This window comes from Balaenoptera acutorostrata, chromosome 1, assembly GCF_949987535.1.
Source record: "Balaenoptera acutorostrata chromosome 1, mBalAcu1.1, whole genome shotgun sequence".
Lineage (NCBI taxonomy): Eukaryota > Metazoa > Chordata > Mammalia > Artiodactyla > Balaenopteridae > Balaenoptera > Balaenoptera acutorostrata.
The window spans coordinates 197235084-197255777 of NC_080064.1; the positions used below are offsets into that span (position 1 = coordinate 197235084).

The 20694-nt window shown below is 58.6% G+C and overlaps 1 protein-coding gene across 2 annotated transcripts; it reads right to left on the minus strand.

Moving 5' to 3' along the window:
- Positions 1–11527: 11527 nt before the first annotated feature.
- PHLDA3 (pleckstrin homology like domain family A member 3) lies at positions 11528–14223 on the minus strand. 2 transcript variants are annotated; one of them, XM_057555262.1, is made up of 3 exons: positions 13496–14223; positions 12506–12649; positions 11528–12190 (listed from the first exon to the last, which is right to left on the minus strand). In XM_057555262.1, the coding sequence occupies exon 1, from the start codon at positions 13925–13927 to the stop codon at positions 13556–13558; it is 372 nt and encodes a 123-aa protein (XP_057411245.1). In that variant the 5' UTR covers positions 13928–14223; the 3' UTR covers positions 11528–12190; positions 12506–12649; positions 13496–13555. The 2 variants fall into 2 exon arrangements, with proteins under 2 accessions (XP_057411245.1, XP_007167362.2); XM_007167300.2 differs by lacking the exon at positions 12506–12649 and having other exon boundaries at positions 13496–14222.
- Between the last annotated feature and the right edge of the window lie 6471 nt (positions 14224–20694).

Consider the following 20694-nt stretch of genomic DNA (forward strand, 5'->3'; position numbering starts at 1 on the left):
TTGATGCAGGCGCCCTGAAAGACAGATTGTTCAGATGAAGAGCATTCCAGGCTCCCGCCAAACGCCCAGAGTGTGTGGAATTTCAAGGAAAAGCTGAGTAAATGAGAGCTGTCTGGCTGGGACCCTGGCGCCCTCTCCGGCGTGTTGCAGGCTCAGCCTGGGCCCCAGAGGCCGAGCCTGGCCAGGTGGAGGCGGCAGGGGAAGCAGAGGGAAGGTGGAGCCATGGGTGGGAGGAGAGCTCCCTCCCCGCCCTTCAGATGGCCTCCGCCTCTGGATACACTCAGACACGCACCCAGGTCCTGTCCCCACACCAGTGCTGGTGTGAACCCCAGGGTGGCCTCGGGTAGAGCCTTCCACCTCTCTGAACTCTGTTTTCTCATCTGTAAGGTGGGACTAAGCATCCCTCCCCTTTGTGCCCAAGGCCATTGTGAGGGCCAAGGAGGAGGGGCTGGACAGCTCAGCATCCGGCTCCTTTCTGGTCCAGGCAGGTCCCCACCGCGAGCCGCACCAGGAGCCAGCCCCTCCCCCTCCGGCTCGCTGCCCAGCCCCACCTTGCTCCCCAGACCTCCAGGTGACCCGGCCCAGCACTGGCCCCGCGCGTGAGCTCCCAGCCTCCTCCAGCCCAGGATCTGAACTTCCGACCACCCCCCAGGGCCAGGGAGCGGGGAGAAGGATCTGGGCCGAGGGCGCACAAGGGCTCCTTGTCCTGCTGGGCAGCCTGGCACCGCCTGTCCTGTCCCCAGAAGGAGTCTCTCTGGGACTATTGTCTTTCTGGTGTGACTCCGGGGAGGGCAGATCAGGGCCACGGGGCCAGGCCGAGCGGCCGTGGTCTGCTCACACCGCACGCCACCCCCTGCAGCGCTGGGACCAGGTTTCATCCGGCCCATCCCAGCACAGGGCCCAGCCGGCACTTCTGTTCCTCCTGCTGGCTCCGCCCCCGGCCCCTTCCCTTCCGAAACCTCAGCTCCCACCCTGTCTTCACAGCCTCTGTTCCACCTGTGTCCCTTTGCTGCTTTATTAATTGAATTATTTACAGTTCTTACTGGGCACCCAGCAGAGTCCCAGCCCTCATCAGCCTTCAGTAAAATGCAGTTAAGGCCCAGCCGCCAACCTAAGTCACGCAGGCAGGGACGTGAGCTCCCAGCCTTTACTCTGGCCCGGCGTTCAGTGTTTGTCACTGCCCCTCCTGGCGGCCGGCTGCTCCCTGGCACCCCCGGCGTCCCCTTGCTGCTCTGCCCCAGCCCGTCCTCGGCCCACAGACCCCAGTTCCGACCCGACATCAGGCAAGCGCCACGTGATTTTGACCAAATGACCCAAAGTTTCTGGAGTGTGTTTCTTTATCTGCAAAGTGAGAAGGGCTCATCTCTGCTCCCGGCGGTGGGAAGATCAAACAAGATGGTAGTTATGAAAGCCCCGTGACACTGATCACCAGCCACGCAGCAGAGAAACCGTCACTGTGGTCCACGTGCTAGCAGGCGGCCTCCCCCGCCACCTGGAGATAAGGGTGTCCTGGTCCAGCTCCTCGGACACTAATAATAGTGATCCCCGTGGCGGGTAGTGTCCCGACTTCATGAAGCATTTCACACGCTTCAGACCATTACAACTTTCCCAGTGGATCCAGCGACAGGAGAGGTGGGGAGGGAAAATGATTTGGGACGGCTGGAAACCTTCAGCATCACCCGGGTCGTCTCTACAGGATTTTCTATCTGCCAAAGATACACGAGGCCAACTCCCTAGACACACGCTGGCGACGGAGGAGCTGGGTAAACAGATTTCAGCAGCCCCACTCTGGGGCCAGGATGGGTCCTTCCAGATGGCCCACAGCTCCTCCCAGGGCCCGACAGAGTTCAGTCCTGAACAAAGGCCTTTTGGGTGCTGGTGGTGACCGAAGAGGAGGCGCATGTGCCCCGGGCACACCCTTCCTGCCATGGTCCCCGCCAGCCGCGCCCACGCCCTTCCTGGCTTCCGGCAGGGTGGGCAGCTTTAAGTCCCTCAGGAAACCACGCTGGGGCCGTTTGCCAGCATCGCATGCGTGAGCAGAGGCCCAGGCCCAGGGAGCCATCAGCAGGCCTGGGGAGGGTTACAGCCACAGGGTGTGCCTGGGGCCCAGCTGTTCCCGCGGGCGTGGGCGGGCGGGCGGGGGACTTCACAGCCTCTGCCTCTGCCGGGCTACCACACCTGCCCTGGGGAGAGATGCTGCTCTCGGGCAAAGGAAAAGAAGAGCCCGGCTCTGCGGCCGGGCCTCCCACGCAGGTGCCAGGGGAGGTGGGGGGCAGCCAGCAGGGAGATGCCAGGAGGGGAAGGCAGGGCTGGCCCTGTCTGTCCCGACCTCCCTTCATGTGAGGACAGCCGTTGGCAGCAGGGAAGTCGGTCTGGGAGTTCAGACTCTGGGCCTCACTTGCTGGGTGAGAATACGATGCTAACTATATGAGAATATGCTCTGTGCCTCAGTTTCTTCCCTCCTGGGCGCACCCTCCAGGTAGGCTTAATGACAGCCCCCCAAAATGTCCACATTCTAAGCCCTGGAACCCATGAATATTACCTTACATGGCAAAATCTTTGCAAATATGACCGCGTTAGGGATCTTGAGATGCGGGGTTGACCCTGGATTATCCGGGTGGGCTGTAAAAGTTGTCATGTGTCTGTAAGAAGAGGTACACAGAGGATTACAGACAGAGGAGGAGGGGGCAGTGTGACCACAGAGGCAGAGGCTGCAGTGATGGGGCCACAAGTCAAAGGACCCTTGGAACCCCAGAAGCTGGAAGAGGCAGGGGCTGATTCTTGTCCATAGGCTGGGAGGAAGCACAGCCCTGCCGACGCCCTGACGCCAGCCCGGCATCAGCCCCATGCAGGTTTCGGACGTCTGGTCTCCAGAGCCGTGAAAGAAGGGACTTCTGTTGTTTTAAGCTACCACATGTGTGGTCACCTGTCACACCAGCCACAGGAGGCTGTTGGTTGCGTCCTCCTTGCCTGGTGGCACGAGGAGTCCGGTGCCTGGTCTGGCTCCCAGCAAAGTAGCTCGTCTTCTCTGCTGTGCTGGAGAACGTCTTTCTCAAGGAGTTTGTCTTCTCCGCCATACGGATAGTGCTTTTAAATGGCCAAGGACATCGTTCCGGCCTGGAAACATTCCAGGGTGTCCTGGGCTAAACAGGCTGGCGAGAGAAGGTGCATTGCCCACGTGGGAGACAACAGACCCGCCCTTCCTCACCCCCAGGCCCCAGCTTCCTCACGCGGCCCCAGGACCACTGGACCAAGCCCTGAGCATCGGCTCTGGTCCCTCCCTCAGCCCAGGGCACGCTGATGTCTTCCACTACTGGCCCACTTTCTGAAAAGGCTGACAGTTTTGTCAGATCCGGGGAACAGTGCAGACGAGAAGACGGAGGGAGATTCTAGAATCTCAGGCACTGAACTCTCCCTGTGAGCCAAGCACAGGGCCAGCCCAGAGACGAAAGGCAAGAAGAACGTGGTCCCTACCCCGGGGCGGGAGGGTGGAGGCAGAGAAGCAGACCAAGGCTACAGCAGTGAGTGTGTGAAGAGCCGGGCCAGAAGGGAACCCTGACGACAGCACCTGCTTCGTTATCTGTTGCCGAGTGACAGATCGTCACAGACTTGTGGTGTAGACAACACAGCGCATCATCTCACAGCCTCTAAGGGCCAGGGATCCGGGCATGCCCCCTGGCCTTCTGCTCTGGGGTCTCACAGACAGCAATCGCGTTGTCGGCCAGGAGGGGGTCTCGTCTCAAGGTCTGACCAGGAGGGACCTGCTTCCAAACTCACATGGCTGTTGGTGGGACCCAGGTCCCTGTGGGCCGTTGGTCAAAGGCCACTCTCAGTCCTGCCACGTGGGCCCATCCAACACGGACGTTTCCTTCGTCCAAAGGAGGCAGGGAGAGCACCACGATGAGCGAGATGGGCGTCAGGAACTTACGTGGCCCTAATTGCAGACGTGGCAACCCGTCCACTCACCAGTCCAGTCGCTCTCGAGGGGCGGGGTCCACACAAGTCCTGCAGGGGGCGGAGGCAATGGGGGCTGCTTAGGGTCTGCCTGCCACCGGGACTCCCAAACTGGGTCTCAGAGGAACAGTGGGGACCAGCGAGGTCAGCAGGAGCGGGGGGCTCAGGAAGAGCGTGGCAGTCGACTGAGAAACCAGAGCAGAAGGGCTGCCAGGCGGAGAGCAGACCTCAGGGAACCCACGCCCGGCCCGAGTGCGGCCCAGGAGTTTACGTTTTACTATGTGCCCACTTGTGTGTCCTGACCTTACTTATTTGCACAGTGTCCCTGGAGAAAGAGAGGATTATTGCTCTGTCTCCATCTGTGAAAACCGACCCCAGGCAGTAAGAGTGTGGCCGAGGCCACCTGCCCATGTGGGCCCCCTTCTGCAGGGAATATTTGATAAGGATGGAATCTGGCAAAGAAAAGCACAAGGCAAGCACCAGTCTAAGGAAGACACAGGAAATGGAGGAATGAGGTCGCCCTTGCGGCCAGGACCCTGGCCTCTGAGGCTAAGTGAACACATAGGAGCTCGCGGGGGTGTGTGTGTGTGTGTGTGTGTGTGTGTGTGTGTGTGTGTGTGTGTGTGTGTGTGTGTGTGTGTGTGTGTGTCAGACACCACTCAGCAGACTCCACTCACTAAATCTCCACCAGGCACCTGGACCCCAAGCCCCGAGGCCCGCACAGCAGGCCTGCATTTCCTGCACCCCAAGTGCTTACTCTCCCCCAGCCCGAGATTCACCACGTCATCTATCAGGAAATAGTCCAATATCACAGGCTGTTGTGATAACACAGCAAGATCACATCTGAAGGTTCCTGGAGACTCAGAGGTCTGAGTAGAAACACAGGGTGAGGACAAAGATTAGAGGATGGGGGAGGGGTCTTCCAGAGGCCTTGCTGGGAGGGGGCTTGCTGGAGAAACAGACCATTGCGACTGGACCCACGGGAGGGGGGAATGCACGTTGCCACTCGTGGTTTGAAAGTGGGGAAAGCACGGGGTCTGACGTCTCCCTTTGCACAAATAGCTGAAAGCTCCAAACGGCTGCCCCGACCACCCCAGTCAAGTATAACTAATTGCTGCTGTTGGAACCGCTTTCTGAGCTCCGTTTGTCCTTTTATCCGTCCTGATTAGCGCGGAGGCCCACCTCCCTCGCCACAGGGCGTCAGCCAAGGCTCCCAGGGCTGGCCTGGGCCCCATTCCGCCCTCTCCCCCGGGCTAGGTGGGCGACAGGCTCTGGGAACTCAGGTGTGGTGGGTAACCTGCCCTCCCTTCCCGGGCAGGGGGACAGGCGTGCATGTGCGTGCATGCGTGTGTGTGTGTGTGTGTGTGTGTGCGCGCGCAGGGCTCTGGGCCACTGGAGCGCAGCCCACTTAGCGGTGTTGGTGGAGATCGTGGCGGCGCAGCTCAGTCTGATGATGAGGAATCTTGACAGATCCTGACCTGCTCTCTCTCTCCAGCCTCCCTCTAACCAAGGGAGCCCCGGGGGCAGTGGGAAGAGCCTGGGTCCCCCCACCCTGGGCCCCTGCTTCCACTCCTCCTGGTGGCACTTCTTCGTCTGGACAGGAGGTAAGTCTGGCAGAGTCTGTGTGTAATTTAGGCCGCACCCCGAGGGCTCGATGTTGGTGTTGGGTACGTTAATTACACGTGGCTTCCCCCCAAATGGGGATCAGGCGGGCAAGGTCGCGGGGAGGATTTCTACGCGGCTGTGCTCACAGACGGCCGTGTGCACCACCTGTCCGCTGTGTCCTTTACAGGCACTCTCTCCACCACGTCTCACAGTGATCCAGGAAGTAGGCCATCATCGTCTCCGTTTTAATGGGAGCCAAGTAGCGTGGCCAAAAAGACACGGCGGGATTCACACTCGCGGCTCTGATTAGAGCTTTGGTGGTCAGCGGCCACCTGCACGCCTGCTCGTGGGTGACCTGAGTCACTGCCCACACGGGCATTTCCTAAACAGCTGCTGTCTCCCCACCGTCTCCCCGACTCCTCCCAGTCCCCCCACGGCTCCCCACACCCATCTCCCTGCCCCCAGGTCTCCCTCCTCTGCGACCACCAGCCCTTCTGAAGCAGCTCACCCGCACCCACCCTGTTCTCCGGCGGGCCCAGCCGTGCCGCTCTAAGAATTCTCCTAAAGAATCTGCACAATGGCACTTGTATGTGGACTCTAAAAAATACAACAAACTAGCGAATGTAACAAAAAAGAGCAGACTCACAGATACAGAGAACAAACTAGTGGCTACCAGTGGGGAGAGGGAAGGTGAGGGCAAAATAGGGGTAGAGGATTAAGAGGTACAAACTATTATGTATAAAATAAATAAGCTGCATGGATATAGTGTACAACACAGGGAATATAGCCAATATTTTATAATAACTATAAATAGATATTGTGAATCACTGTATGGTACATCTGTAACTTATATAATATTGCACATCAACTATACTTTGATTTTTAAAAAAAGAAAACTTAAATTAAAAAAAAAGAATTATTTTAAAAAAACATCCAGAGACACAGAGATTTAAATATTTCTTTTTTATATATATAAATTTATGTTATTTTTATTTACTTATTATTTTTGGCTGTGTTGGGTCTTCGTTGCTACGCACGGGCTTTCTCTAGTTGTGGCGAGCAGGGTCTCCTCTTCATTGCGGTGCACGGGCTTCTCATTGCGGTGGCTTCTCTTAATGCGGAGCATGGGCTCTAGGTGCACGGGCTTCGGTAGTTGTGGCTCACGGGCTCTAGAGCGCAGGCTCAGTAGTTGTGGCTCGTGGGCTCTAGAGCGCAGGCTCAGTCGTTGTGGCGCATGGGCTTAGTTGCTCCGCGGCATGTGGGATCTTCCCAGACCAGGGCTCAAACCCGTGTCCCCTGCACTGGCAGGCAGATTCTTAACCACTGAGCCACCAGGGAAGCCCCAGACACAGAGATTTAAATAGGCAAGCGTTCGTTGCAGCCTTATATATAACAAAGGAAAAATCAAAAAAACATGGGGATCCAACGAATGAGGGATTGAATGTCAAATAAATAATATAAACATAATAGAATAATATACAGGCATTAAAATATTTAATGTCATGGCCTCATAACACAATATATTAATACATTAAAAATCAAGATATAATATACATAATGACCCCATGTGTGAAAAATAATTACATATTACAAATCATATATAATAATTATATATTACATATATATTTGCATAGGAGTAAATGTAGAAGGAAATATACCAAAATGCTAGCAAAGATTACCTCAAAGATGGGAACACAGAGATGATATTTGTTCCCCTCTTTATAATTTTCTGTCCTTTCACATTTTTCTTCAATGTAATAAAATAAAGGGGTGTGTGTTGTAAGAACAGCGGCTTTGAGATGGGCTCCCCCCTGCCTGGAGAGAGAAGCAGAGATCACGGCCAGGGGGCTCCAAGTCAGCCGCCTCCTCTGTGCTCACCTGCTGTACTCCCAGGCTCTGTGCCACCTCACCTTTTCCAGCCCTGGCAACTTTGCCCAGGCCAGGTCTTCCCCTGTGCGTTCCCCGCCCCCTGAGAGTCAGAATCCTAACCCCCTTGGAAGGACCACCTGAAACGTTCCCTGCATCCCGCCCCACCCCCGGAGCTCTGCCCTCACCGCGCAGCCCTCCGCCCCGTCCAGTCTGCCTGCTCTGGCTCCAGCACCTGGCAGGTGGTGCAGGCTCGGCACTGGTGCAGCAGGTGTGGAGCTGACTGGAGAGCCCTGAGGACACTTGGTTCTCCTTCCTCCCTGCAGCCGGGACCTGACCGTCCTCTGAGGACAGCAGGAAAGTCTGCTGGAGCCAGCGTAGGGGACGGAGGAGCCCATGGGCCATCGCACGGTAGCTCACAGCCCGGGACTCTGCATGGTCCCTTCTCAGGGCCGAGGGCTGTGGGCGGAGCTGACTGCTGAGATGGGGAGGGTGGGAGAGGCCAGGCTTCCTGACCCTGGGCAGGGCTGGGAGGGGGGTGACCAACCGTCCCAGAGTGCCCAGGAGTGAGGGGCTTCTGGGGACACAGAGCTTTCAGTGCTCAAACCAGGAGAGTCCCAGGCAAGCTGGGATGGTCGGTCGCCCCAGCAGGGGGTGAGCCCTACCTGTGGGGCTCTGGGACCAGGGTGCAGCCACATGGGGTCACATCTGCTGAGCCCAGAGCCCTTGTCCCTGCAGGATGGAGTCCCTGTACCCAGGTGATGAGACAAACAGCATTTGGGCCAACACAGGACTGGCACTGTCCCCGCGTTCTCACGCCCCTCCCCCGACCCGGGGTCCCTCCATTGTTCCAGGGGATCCTGCCCCAGCCTTGATCCTGTGGGCACCCACAGATCCTCCCAACCCGGGGACACCTCCCTGTGTCTCCTCCTGTTTCAAGGCCTGGCTGCAGCCACCCCTCCACCCCTGCAGCCTCCTCCACCTGAGTCTGTGGAGGGTCCCTTCTTGGCCCTCACGCGGCCCCCAGGCCTCAGTGCGTACTCTCAGTGCCCACCTGTGAGCGCCCTTCTCCCAGGAAATCGCAGGCAAACTCACTCTGTCACTCACCTGCTCATCCTGTGAGAAGTACTCGTCTGGTGTGGATTCAGAGAACACATCTAGAGGCCCACTGCCCAGTCGAACCCTGGCTCCTCCACCAGTTAGCTGCTGTGTGACTCCTAACAAGTCACATAACCTCTCTGGGCCTCAGTTTCTGAATGTAAAACCTAATCCACAACCTCAGCAGCTGGACATTCCATGACTCCCTTGTGCTGATCGTGGGTCAGTGCCCACGGAGCAAGCTCGGTTACCGTTTGCCATCGTGATGATGAATCGCCTGCCTTGTCCCAGGAACTCGGAGGCAGCAGGAACATACAAGTGACGGGAGTGACCGACTGTCGCCAGGCAGTGTGGTGACGGGAGAGCCGTGGCTGAGGAGCAGAGAGCAGTTCCTTGGCCTGGACTGAGCGGGGAGGCTCCCCATGGCGGGGGGTGTGGGGTGAGCAGTGGGGTGGGTGCAAAGGCCCCCAGCCAGTCCTGGGACCTGGCGCTTCCCATGAAGGGGCCCCGGCTGGGGACTGTGGGGACGGACACTGGAAAGAGCCCTGACATTGGAAGGCACACTTCCTGGGAGCTGGGACTTCCTCCCGGTGCATCGGGGAAACCTCGGGAGGTTTTAATCCGGAGGATGAACTGCGTCCTGGGCGGGACACTCAGGTGGCTGGGAGGAGGTCAGCCCGGGCTCACGTGCAGCCTCCTGGCAGCTCCGCGCACAGCGAACCACAGAGTCTTGCCGGGGTCCCTGCGCCCGGGCCTGGTGGGGCGGCCGCCACGGTACCTCCACACCCCGGCTTCCGGGAAAGGCCAGACTCCAGGGTCACGGGCGCGATGCCCGCTCCCTCCTGCTGTAGACCCTCTGCTTCCGGCAGCTCTTTGAACTCGTCCCCATTCCCTGCAACAGGCTGGCTCTTGCCAAAGCCTCAGCTCCCAGCCCAGCTCACCTGACTAGAGCCAGCCCGGCCCTTCTCCCCCGCCTCCCCACCCGGCCTCAGTAGTGGATTCCCAGCTGCCGCCAGGCTGGGACTTGCCCCGTCTCATTTTCCCATTGATGACTCAGAGATCGGGCAGGAGTGAGCCATGGCTGCCGAGGCAAATGGAAAGATGGTGGCGACTGCCCCGCCCTGGCCTTACGGCATCCGCGGGGCCCCAACTGAGCGAAGTTTTTCCATCTCGTGCATGTCTGCTGGCACTGTCGGGGCCTCTCTGTGCCCCCAGAAGACCTTGACCCTGCTCTGTGGTCCAGCCGAGCACTCCTGGGGTGAGGGCCCGTGCTCTTTCTCCCAAACTCAGTTGCCAGAGTGGCGAGGACACCCCTGATCCCAGGAAGCAGAGAGACACCCCAAAGAGGTCACGAATCTTTTAAAAAACGACTCGCTGTGCAAGCCCCGATCCCCGTGCTGCGAGTTCTTGGCGCCTCCAAAGCAGCGACGGGGCTCGAGTGATTATCCCCATCCCAACACCCGCCACCGGCACTAGTGTCTGCTGAGAGTCTGTTCGAGGGTCTGTGCTGGGGGTCCTGCAGCAGCACCCCCTTTAGAGGGGCTGGGACCTCCTAGCAAGGGGAGCAGCCGAAGCTGGGTTTGGACAGGAACCAAAGCATACTTGGAACCAGCAGGGCTGGCTGTTCCCAAAAAGCAGGGGGGGCCCGCTCCCCCCCTGCACTGCGTGTGCCCCGCAGACATCCCACACTGGCTGTGCCCCCTGCTGTCCTGAGCAGCCAAGCCCCGGAACCACCCCTGCAAGCTCCGCTGAGGACAGGACACTGCCTGTGCTGCTCACACCCCTCTCCTGGCACGGCGGGCACTTCCTCGCCCTGAGCTCTGGGCTCAGGTCAGGTGTTTCTTCATCTCCGCACCCCAGCGCCCAGTGCAGCACCTGGCTGCAAGAGGCATGGGCATGTCTGCTGGATGGGTGTGTCCTGCACCCCGATCCCACCTGCTCACAAACAAGCTCCCACGTCTGAGTGTCTGGACGCCTCCCTGAATCCTCACCATCACCATCACCAAAGTCACCTTTGGGCTCGATGGAAAGAGCAAGGATTCTGTTTTATTTTTATTTATTTATTTAGGATTCTATTTTAGAGGCTGCTGTGTTAGAGCAGGATGGAGAAGCTAAGCCTTTCATGTAGCTTCAATCAAGAAAACAGGGCCAGACACCATGCTCTCCCCACCTCCTCCACCCACATACATATAAGAGCTGCCAACCTCCCCATCTTTCTCCCAAAGCTCACGGCAGACATCACCAATTGATCACAGCACACTAGCTGGCATGGACGGTGATGCTTATTTGCCTTCCTGGGCTGGGTATGCAGCCTAAGGAGGTCATAAATGAGATATCTGTAAAAATTCCTTGGTAACTTGTAAGTTCTTATTTGATTGTAAGATGTAGTTCACATATCAGATAAGCAAGAAGGTGCGGAGGACTCTGAGGGACGGGGACAAAGGACAGAGATCGTGATCGGACAGGAGGAGGCATCTGAAGGGGAACAAACAGGTTGGAAGCACTGAGGGACCCCGACTTGTTGCAGGGGACACTCAGCCTCCCTGCTCCTGCCAAGCAGTCACCGCTCGGCAACAGGGGAGGCCGGACGTGGGTCACCCGATCAGCAGTTTCTGTGCAACTCAGGACAGCTGTGTCTCTGTACCTCGGTTTCCCCACTGCTGAAATTATTCCTTTTCAACCATCCCGTAGAGAAGACTTCCGGTGTTAATGTACAAGGCCCAAGTGTGTAAATGACAGAGACAGGCCCTACCCAGAATGCAGAGCCGCCCCCCCAGGAGAGCAGGCAGAAGGGCATCTCTCGAGACCCAGTTGGCCCGTGCAGGTCTCACGGTCCCTCCCCTAGGACCTCTGAGTCCATGTCCCCTGGGTTGCAGGGTCTCTCCCTCCCCAGGCTGGAGATTTCAAGATGGGGTGTGGACTGGGAAAGTGGGGGTGAGGACACAGATGCTCCAAGCAGCAGGTCTTAGCGGCGGGCAAAGAATTTCACTCAGCAAGCGAACAGTGTGGTCACTGCCCTTTGCAGGGCGTCTGCATTTGTGGACAGGTGTGAAATGGTAACGGCTGACCCCCCAACCACCCCGCCACCTCCAGGCCTAGTACCGCAGTGGGGAAGAGGGGCAGGAAGGGGGAAGAACTGTGCAAAGAGAGGCCTGGATGGGTGGGGGTCCCAGAAGGACCCAAGCAGCAGATGACCCCCAGGTGTGGGCCTCAGACCCATCAGCTACCCCCGCCAAAGTAAATCCAGAGGCGAGCCCAGCTGGTTCCTCTTCTGAGCGCCAGCCTGGCCTCCTGAGTCCTGGGGCGCTGGCTCAGCGCCCCCGGGGCACTGCCTTCCTCCAGGCACGGCACCAAGCCGGGGAGGGGGGGGGGGTTGCTGATTAGCAGTCTGCAGAAGAGACACAGGGCCGTGGCGGGAGGGGCTTGGATGCCAGCTCCCCATCACAATCTCAGAGGCCAGGCCGGTGGCCGGAAGGTCCTGAGCCGGTACATCCTGAGAGTCTGAGTACCCGGGGGCTGGATCTTCATCCTCAGTCCCTCGGGGCCTTTGACCTGCTCCCCGGCCCCGGCCGCCCCTTACGCTCCAACGCCTCCTCCACGCGTCCACGGCCTCTGCCTCACCAAATGGAGCACAGTCACGCCCCACGAGCCAAAGGGGGCATGGAAGCTGGCGAGAAAGAACAGCAGTCAGGGCAGGGCAGACACTGGGGCGGTGAGTATCCCCAGCAGCTGTTTGTACCAGAGCTTCCCAACCTGCTCCGACATTTCAGGAGAAAACAGCATTTGTACAGCGCCCTGTGATCACTGCAGGAAGCTGTTCCTCCCGGCCTCTGAGGCCTGGGGGATCAAAGAGGATCAGCTCTAAGGACAGCAGGTCTGCCTCCTGCCTGGCCTCTCAGTGACCCCTCACTGCCCCACGAGAGGCAGTTAACAGGAGGGCCGGGGGTGTGCAGCACCGACCACCAGGCGCCATGGACCCTACCTGGTGAGGTGAGAAGCTGCAGGACAGGGAGAGTCAGGAGGGTGGAGGTGGTAGTGGGGCGAGGGGAATACGGGTTTCCACGGGAGAAATGACAGCTAGATCCTTCCTCAACCTGCGCCCGGTTCCCCCCGGAGGGAGCGGCATCTGGGGAAGAGGGCACAGGGCCAGGAGACACAGTTTCTAGGTTCTATTCCTGGTCCCTCCCCTGAGCCTGCTGACCACAAACCCGCCCCCACCCCCTCCTCCAGCTTCCCTTCTCGGCCCAGCCAGCATGGCGGGCACTCTGGGGCAGGGGGCCAGGCCCACCCTCCTTGGCATCAGTGGCCTAGCCTGCACACCCCCCAAATCTCCTGGTTTCCCAACAGCTCAGCCCTAGGACCCAAAACCCACCGCTGAGAACAGGTAGTGGAGCTCCCAGGCCCAGCCCAGCTCCCACCAAGGTCCCACCTTGGGAACTACGGCTCCTTGGTTCTGGTCCCAACCCTGAGAACCCTGCCACTGAGGGAGGCTGTCTTCCTGCCTCAATCCCACGGTCAAGCTCCAGGACGAGCGTCATCGCAGCAGAAAGGGGTGGGGGGCAAGCTCATCGCCCCTCCGCCCTCCCCAGCTCCCTGAAAGCCACAGCCCAGGAGCCCTGCCTTGGCGGGGGTAGAGGCCCAGCCTCCTGGAAGTCTGTTCTGCCAGCCTCTTCCACCTGAGCCAGGGCAGAACCAACCTGGGGGCAGTGGTGCTCATCCTGCCCACCTTCCTCTCAGGCACGGCGGGCACATTCAGGACCCTGCCCGGCGCCCTGGGGGAAGGCCGGCTCTTGGTCCCAGGCCCAGGCACCCAGGGTCAGCTCCTGGGCTCTCCCTCCCCACTGGCCCTAGGACAGCCAGCTTTGAGGCGGCATGCTGGTGGGGGGGGGGGCGCGGGCGGACATTTCCTCCGTAGGGGAAAGAGGAGACCGGAGGGCAAGAGGGAAGGAGGGCTCAGACCCCAAGAACTCACCTGACACGACCCACGACACCGCGTCCATGGCCGCGGGAAGTGAAGACGTTAGCCTGCGGTCTAGGACACGAGGGTCCCGGTCCCGAGGCTCTGCCGGGCGCGCACGGTCTGGATGGCCTGCTGGTTCTTGAACTTGACCAGGCCCAGGGTGATCTGCGCGTTCCAGCCGGGATCCTCGGGCGGGCAGCGGAAGTCGATCTCGCCGCCGCCCTCGGTCACCAGCGTGAAGTAGATGTGGCGCCCGGTGCTCTCCACGCACTCCACGGCTTTGATGCGGGCGAAGCTGAGCTCCTTGGGCCGGCCGCCCGCGCCCTTGGCCTCGAAGAGCTGCAGCCCGCGCTCGGTGAGCACGCAGCGCTTGCGCTTCCACTGCTGCAGCAGCCCGCCGCTGCGCTTCTCCAGCACGCCCTCCCGGAGCACGGCCGCCGTCATGGGCGCGCGCGGGGCCGGGGCCGCGGCGCGCCCCGCCGGCTCTCCCTGCGGCCCGGCAGGCGCGCCCGGTGCCTCCCGCGCCGGGCTTCGGCCCCCGCCGCTGCTCCGCGCCCTCGCGCCCGCTCTCGCCCGTTCGCCCGCTCGCTCCCCGGGCCGCCTGCGCGTCGGGCGGCAGCTCGCGGTATGTGCCCTCACGTGTCCCGCGCCCGCCTCCCGCCTCCGGCGCCCAGCACTCCTGCCCGGCCGGCCCTCCCCTCCCCTCCCCTCCGCTCCGCTCCTCTCCCCTGCGCGCCCGGGGGCGGGGCGCCTTCAGGCCTCCTGTCTGCCGTTTCTGGGGGCCACAGCTCCTCCAGGCCTTGGACTCGGGGGGGGGGGGATAGTGAGGGGGAGGAGGAGGGGGCGTCTTCCAGACGTGAGGGGGTCGCAGCTTGGGGGGAGGGGGGTGGTCCGTGGTCGCGCACTGGCACCGGTTGGGACTCGAAAGGGATGGGGGTTGCCAGACAGCTGCTGGAGCTTCCCGGGCCGCAGCAGTCCTGGCCCCCAGCCTCTGCCCCCTCTCCTAGCTTGACCAGCTCCCCCTTGGCGTTGCGAAATCAGAAAAATGAGGCCGATCCTGGGGTTGGGGCGGGGGAAGGGGGGGGATCAAGCCTAAGTTGGGTTCCTCCCCCATCTGCAGATTTTTCGGTTTGGGCCTCAGACAGGCTGCCCACAGCTGTCCCTGCTTGGACGACCCACTGTCTTGCGCCTGCCCCCATCCAGTGCGGCTGAGGACAGTGGAACCTGGAGGTCCCTCGGCCTCCCCTCCCCGCGGTGGAGGAGGAGGGGCCCGCCCCCCACGGATCACCTGGCAATGGCACTGCCTGCATCCTCCGCACACACTGGAGGGGCCTGCGGTTCAGCCCACCTAGACCGCGAGCCTGGTGGAGTCAGCCCCAGGCCAAGCGCGACCCGGGCCTGTTGCTTCCCCTCCAAAGATTCAATCTACCTCCCTCCATCCCGCGCCTCCCGCCCCCAGAAGGGACTTTTCCCCGGATGCTGAGCTGAAGACGGAGGGAGGGGGTGGGAAGAAGGCTCTCCTCCCTTTTCTGCCTGGAGAGTGTGGTGTAAAGATACCATCTCTGCAGAGTTGGGTTCCAACCTCAACTCTTCTGCCTTGGTGGCTGTGTCCCGCCCACCTCGGGCAACTTCATCATCCTGCAGTTTCCTCATCTGTCAAATGGGAGGATCAACTGATTCTTATCTCACGAGCTCTAGTGAATAAGTTAGATTACATCTGTGGAAAGCCCAGGACAGAGCCTGGTAACTCTCAGAGTCTCAAGAAATGTTATTCCAGGGAATTCCCTGGTGGTCCAGTGGTTAGGACTCCGAGCTTTCACTGCTGAGGGCTCCAGTCCGGGAACTAAGATTCCGCAAGCCGTGAGGCGCAGCCAAAAAAAAAAAAAAAATTAATTGAAAAAAAGAATTAGTCCACCCCTTCCCCCAGTTTTACTGACTTTAGAGGACAACGAGGACCCGGGCCCAGCACTGGGAGACGGCTCCCTGGGTCCTAATGCCGCCCCATCTTGGTCAGCTCCTCCAGGACTTGCCATTTCTTAGGGACCTATTCATATACATGGTAATAATAGCTTATTATGGGAATAATGATTTGTAATCATGATAGTAATAAGACCTCTTTGTACCCACACCCTGTGTTTCCACCCTCCTGCCCAGTGATGTGGAGCCTAACGGGCACAGAGAGGGTCCAGTGTGGAGGGGGAGGGCGCCCTCCCCGGCAGCACCCAAGTCAGGAGCTCTCATCTTCCCACCCACAGCTCTGCAGCCCGTGTGCTGCAGGAGACACATGCGTACACATGCACGCACGCACATGTGGGCCAGCTGACCCCCTAACTCCCAGAACGCCCCTCCACGGGAGGGAGTGGTCAGGCCATGAGAGAAGAGAGGCAACCATGATAGACAGCTCCAGAGGGCGGCAGTGGAGGGAGCTCAAGGGGCCCGCAGCCCTGCCTTAGGGACCCCCAAGGTCTCAGCCTGCCCGCCAACCATGCCCTCCTGTGGCCCTCTCTCCAGCCTCCAACACCCACGCCCCCCACTCCATCCCTCCATAGGCATCTCCTGAGCGCACCAACCCAGCACAGTCCTGCATGATCCAGAGTTCTACTGAGGAAACAGGGCTCTAGACCAGCTCTGTTCCTGACTGTTTTATCGCTGTTGTTTCCTCCTCCTCCGGGCCTGGGACACATTGGTGCTCTCTCCAGACCCAGGTGAATTCACAAACGTATGGGCTTTGAAAGTTTACAGAGCGCTCTCACGTGTTTTTGAGTCTCGTGGCAGATGAGATCAGAGAGGCCGAGCAACCTAGATGAGGTCACACAGCTTTGTAAATGGCAAAGCTGGGATGAGATTGTGTGGTGGCTGAGAGGACCCGGGATCTTTTGCTGACACCATACCACCTCTCTGTAAGCATCTGGGTACACAGCATTCCTTTTAGACGTGAACTAGCCGCCCACACTGTCCTCTTCAGCTTCCTGGCTGGAGCGGTGCCAGGCTTTTGGACACAGGAGAATGGGCCGAAAAAAGACAGAAGCACTGGGTAAAGGGGAGGCCATGGGAGGAAATTCAGCAGGGCGTACTCTATTGCTGGAAAGGTTGCTACCAATTAAATGTCCGGTTCCCAGCCTCACATCTCCCCGGTGTCCTGTGTAGGTCCTTGGAACCTGGGAGTCCTGGCCCCCACCCACCCCCGGGGACGAGGGGAGATGGCTCATTCTAAACCTGTCCCCCAGACTGGTGTCTGCCTGGTGACCCCATCTGGGAGAGGCTCAGACTCAAGCTGGATTACTTGAGCCTCAGAAGGATCTAGAGGGGCAGGGTGCAGGGGGCTAGTGCTGGCGCTCCCTGCCTGCCAGGGCATCTGTACCCCACCCCCGGGGAACACCGCCCCTGGGTACCAAGTCCCTGGGTACACTGCCCCGGGAATGGAGCTCTCACTCAGCCTCTGGGGCTTGGCTGGGGCAGTGCTGAGTCCCGGAGACACTCACTCAATTCTAATGGACTTGTTGACTCCACAGGGGACTGCTGGACAGAACCGGGGCTGGCTCGTCCCTCTGCCCCCTGCACCTCCCCCCCAGGGAAGTTGGTCTGCACCGTCAGTCCGTCTGCATCCAACTGGAATGGGCTGGACTGCAAAATGGCCCCAGGGAGCAGCGGGCTGGAAGTGCTCTGAGCCTCCCTGGTGGGGAGTAGGGCACCCGGTCCACTCCAGGTGGCTGCCTGGGACGGGGTAGAAAGGAAGATGGGAACAGGATGGGATGGAAGGAAGGATGGGGCCCAGAGAGGCTCAAGGAGTAAAATCTCTGCTGTTTTCTACAATGTTTACTTAATCTTATTATAAATTCGCTTTAGTGTTCATTCATTGTGAGGCTCAGTCCACAGAACAAGCATTGAAGATCATTATATTTACAAAGAGAATGTGTATTAACACGGTACAAATTTAAACTGAAGGGAGAGTCACCCCTTTGCTTGCAATCCTCCAGAGCCTGAGGCCCCTCGGTGATGCAGCCCTGGGGGGCCTGCCCCTTTCTTCCTGACCTGTACCCCACCCCTCCCCCACCTCCAGCCAGTCTCCTCACCAGCCTGCCCACAAGGCCACGGGCTCCTCCCTGCCTGGACCGCTCCTCCCCCAGCATGTCTAGGTTCGTTTCCTTACCTCACACAGCTCTGTACTCAGACATCGCCTTCTCAGTGAGGTCGTCCCCACCACCCTGTTTACATCCCCCCCCACACAGTCACACTCACACACAGACACACACACACACACACAGTCACAGGCACACATACTGCATCCCCTTCCCTGCTTGACTTTTCTCTATACCACATGTCACCATCTACAAGTCTTGATATTTTCCTTAGTTATTGTTATGTCTCCTCTACTAGAATGTAGGCTGTATGCCAGCAGGGAGTTCTATCTGTTTTCTTTACCCTTGTAGATCCAGCACCTAGATTGTTGCCTGGCACACAGAGGGGCCTCAGCACATAATTGTTGAGTGAGTGGATGAAATGGAAATGTAACTGACAAAAACTGGGAGGAGGAAAAGGGCTAATGAGGGAGTTTCCCATTCTTTCATTGTCAGTTGTCAATAAACGCTACCTAGAGTGAATGAACTAATAAGGAGAGGTCTAGGTATATTATTTAGAATGATAATAATAGCCACCAGATGGGCACAGGGGATTTTTAGGGCAGTGAAACTATTCTGTATGATACTGTAATGGTGGATACATGACCTTAAATACATGTGTATTACGTATATTTTTAAAATAAAATAAAATCCCTGGGGCTAGCTAGAGAGCTGGCCTGGCAATTCCCCGGGTGGGCACTGCAGGGCCTCCTGGAGTTGGGGGTGGGCACCACAGCAGAATAGCCCCTGGGCTGGGTGTGCAGCCCCTCCTACCCCTGTGGCCCGCTCGCCCATCCCCTACCCTGGGAAACACGGGAGTCCCCAGGTTCCCCCGAGACCCCTGGCAACTGGGATTGGACGCCTCCTCCAGGCTGCCTGGATTGGACTCCCAGGAAGGAAGGGGCCATGCGGTGCGGACAGTGCTTCCAGACTGCAAGGTACAAACAGTTCACCTGGGGAGTCTTGTGAATGCGGATTCTGATTCAGTAGGTCTGGGGTGACACCTGAGATTCTGCTTTTCTAGAAGCTTCCACGGAACATACTTGGACAGCAAGGGTCTAGAGCAGCGGTTCTCAAGTGTGTCAGCAGCAGCACCTGGGAACTTGTTAGAAATGCAGGTTCCGGGCTCCACCCCGGACCTGCCAAGTCAGAAACTCTGGGTTTGGGGCCTGTGTTGTAACCAGCCTCCGGGTGATTTTGATGAGCCCAAACCACTGGTGTGGAGGACGGAGCACTGAGCCGGGAGACGGGGCCCCAGCTCCATGACACCTGGGACAAGTCTGTCCCCTCTCTGACCTCAGTTTCCTGGTCCCATAAAACGAAGGCTGCCCAGCCTGTGTTAAATTTGTAAGAAAGTCTGGCCGGTTTCTGGAGGGATCGGTTGTCTCCCCTTTGGTGAGACGAGAGGAGCATTTCTTCTCCTCCCCTGTCTGCTTCACAGTCCCAGGTCCCTGAGGTCTGGTAGCTCCCCTCACCTTGATGGGACAGGAAAGTGGGTCTGCTCACAGCCTGCTTCCCCCCGCACCACCCACACACACACACACACACACACACACACACACACACACACACGCAACCTCAGTCCACAGTTCCTCCCTGCCCTCCTCTCCCTGAGACTTCTCCTGACCTGCCCACACCCCTTTGATGTAGAGCGCTTAGTTCTAGGGCTTTGGGGTTTCCTCGGATCTCTGTTTTTCTAAAGGGCAACAGAGGAAAAATGGATCAAGGTTTCAAGTCTCCAGCGAGTTGGGTTTTACGGGCACCATTGCAACAGATGTCAACCCGGCAGCGGCCCCGCTGGCCCGCCCAGGCTTGCTCCTGGGCTGGGCTGTCTCGGTGGAAATCCCCTCCCACGCTCAGCCTTTAATCACTTTCCAGCCCAATAACTTTCCTGATTCACCAGGGCTCCCTTTCGTCTTGAGAGCGCCCACTGCCCCCTCTCTGATGGGGCTGAGTCTGGGCTTGAAGGCATTTGCTCCCAGTTTGGGTCTGGCAGAGATTGGACTGTGGGTTCAGGTCGGGGCCTGCAGAATTTTCCCTTTTCCCACGTCATCCAAGCATCTGGATGCCCTTGCTCTAGGAGCAAAGGGGCTTCCCTGGAATGACCCTCATCCTCGGGGACACTGGGTCAAGGGGCAAGATCATCAGAAGAAGCCTGACTGCTGCCCAGGGAACTAGAGGCCTCAGTCAACCTGCGGGCACCAGCTGGGCAAACTCGGGCACACAGAATGCTTTCTAGCTCATGGCTTTCTTTGTCTTTTAACAATAACAAAGTGTTTGAAGTGCAAGTAACACTTGAATGCACTTCTGCTGTAAAAAATTCAAGACAAGAAAGTATCTTTTTCCACTCCTCCAGTCCCGCAACCGCAGAGACAAGAGTCGCTTAGCTTGGCGTCTTCGCTTACACACCTTTGCACCTAGAATGGTATCCAGCAGGCTTCTCCTTGGTCATGTGCGGGGCTTGTCCCAGCATTCGTAAGTCCCCTTCCAGCTCTGACATTTCCTGCACTGGTGGGTGGCTCTCCCCTCTCCTCCTAAAGGGCAACCATTCATAGGACCTCATTAAAGTCACAGGGGGTAGCGGCGTGATGGAGGAAAAAGGATGGAGAGAAAGGTAACAATGTCCCCAGGAGTTCCTTCTACCTGAGGGGACCGTGGGCGCTGGGGTTTTCCTGCTTGCTTTTGAGTTTCATAGCGAGGATTATGAATTTTCACTTGTATTACTTTGATGACTGAGACCTTCCTCTAAGTGCCATTGTCAAGACCAGGCAGAGAAGGCTGTGAGTTGTGCAGCCTGGGACTGGGGTCAAGGAGAAGCTAAGAGATGGCTCAAGGTGGAGGGGCTGAGGAGAGGGAGGGAAGCCCCTAGCATATTCTTTAATATGATCTTTGGGGCAATTGGTGGGAAGGAATGTCAGAGTGAGTCATACTGGGTGTGAATTGTGTTCTGGGACGAGGCAGGGTGAGCAGGGACCTCCTTCACTCCTTCTGTAGGGAGAGGCAACACTGAGTGGCCCAGGACGGAGCCCTTGAACCTTCCGGAGGGGTCAGGCTGAGGTCGCAGAGTAGAAGTGTCGAAGGCCCAGGGCCAGG

Coding starts and splice junctions, on each gene's coding strand:
- PHLDA3 (XM_057555262.1), bottom strand. CDS start 13,927: ATGACGGCGGCCGTGCTCCGGGAGGGCGTGCTGGAGAAGCGCAGCGGC.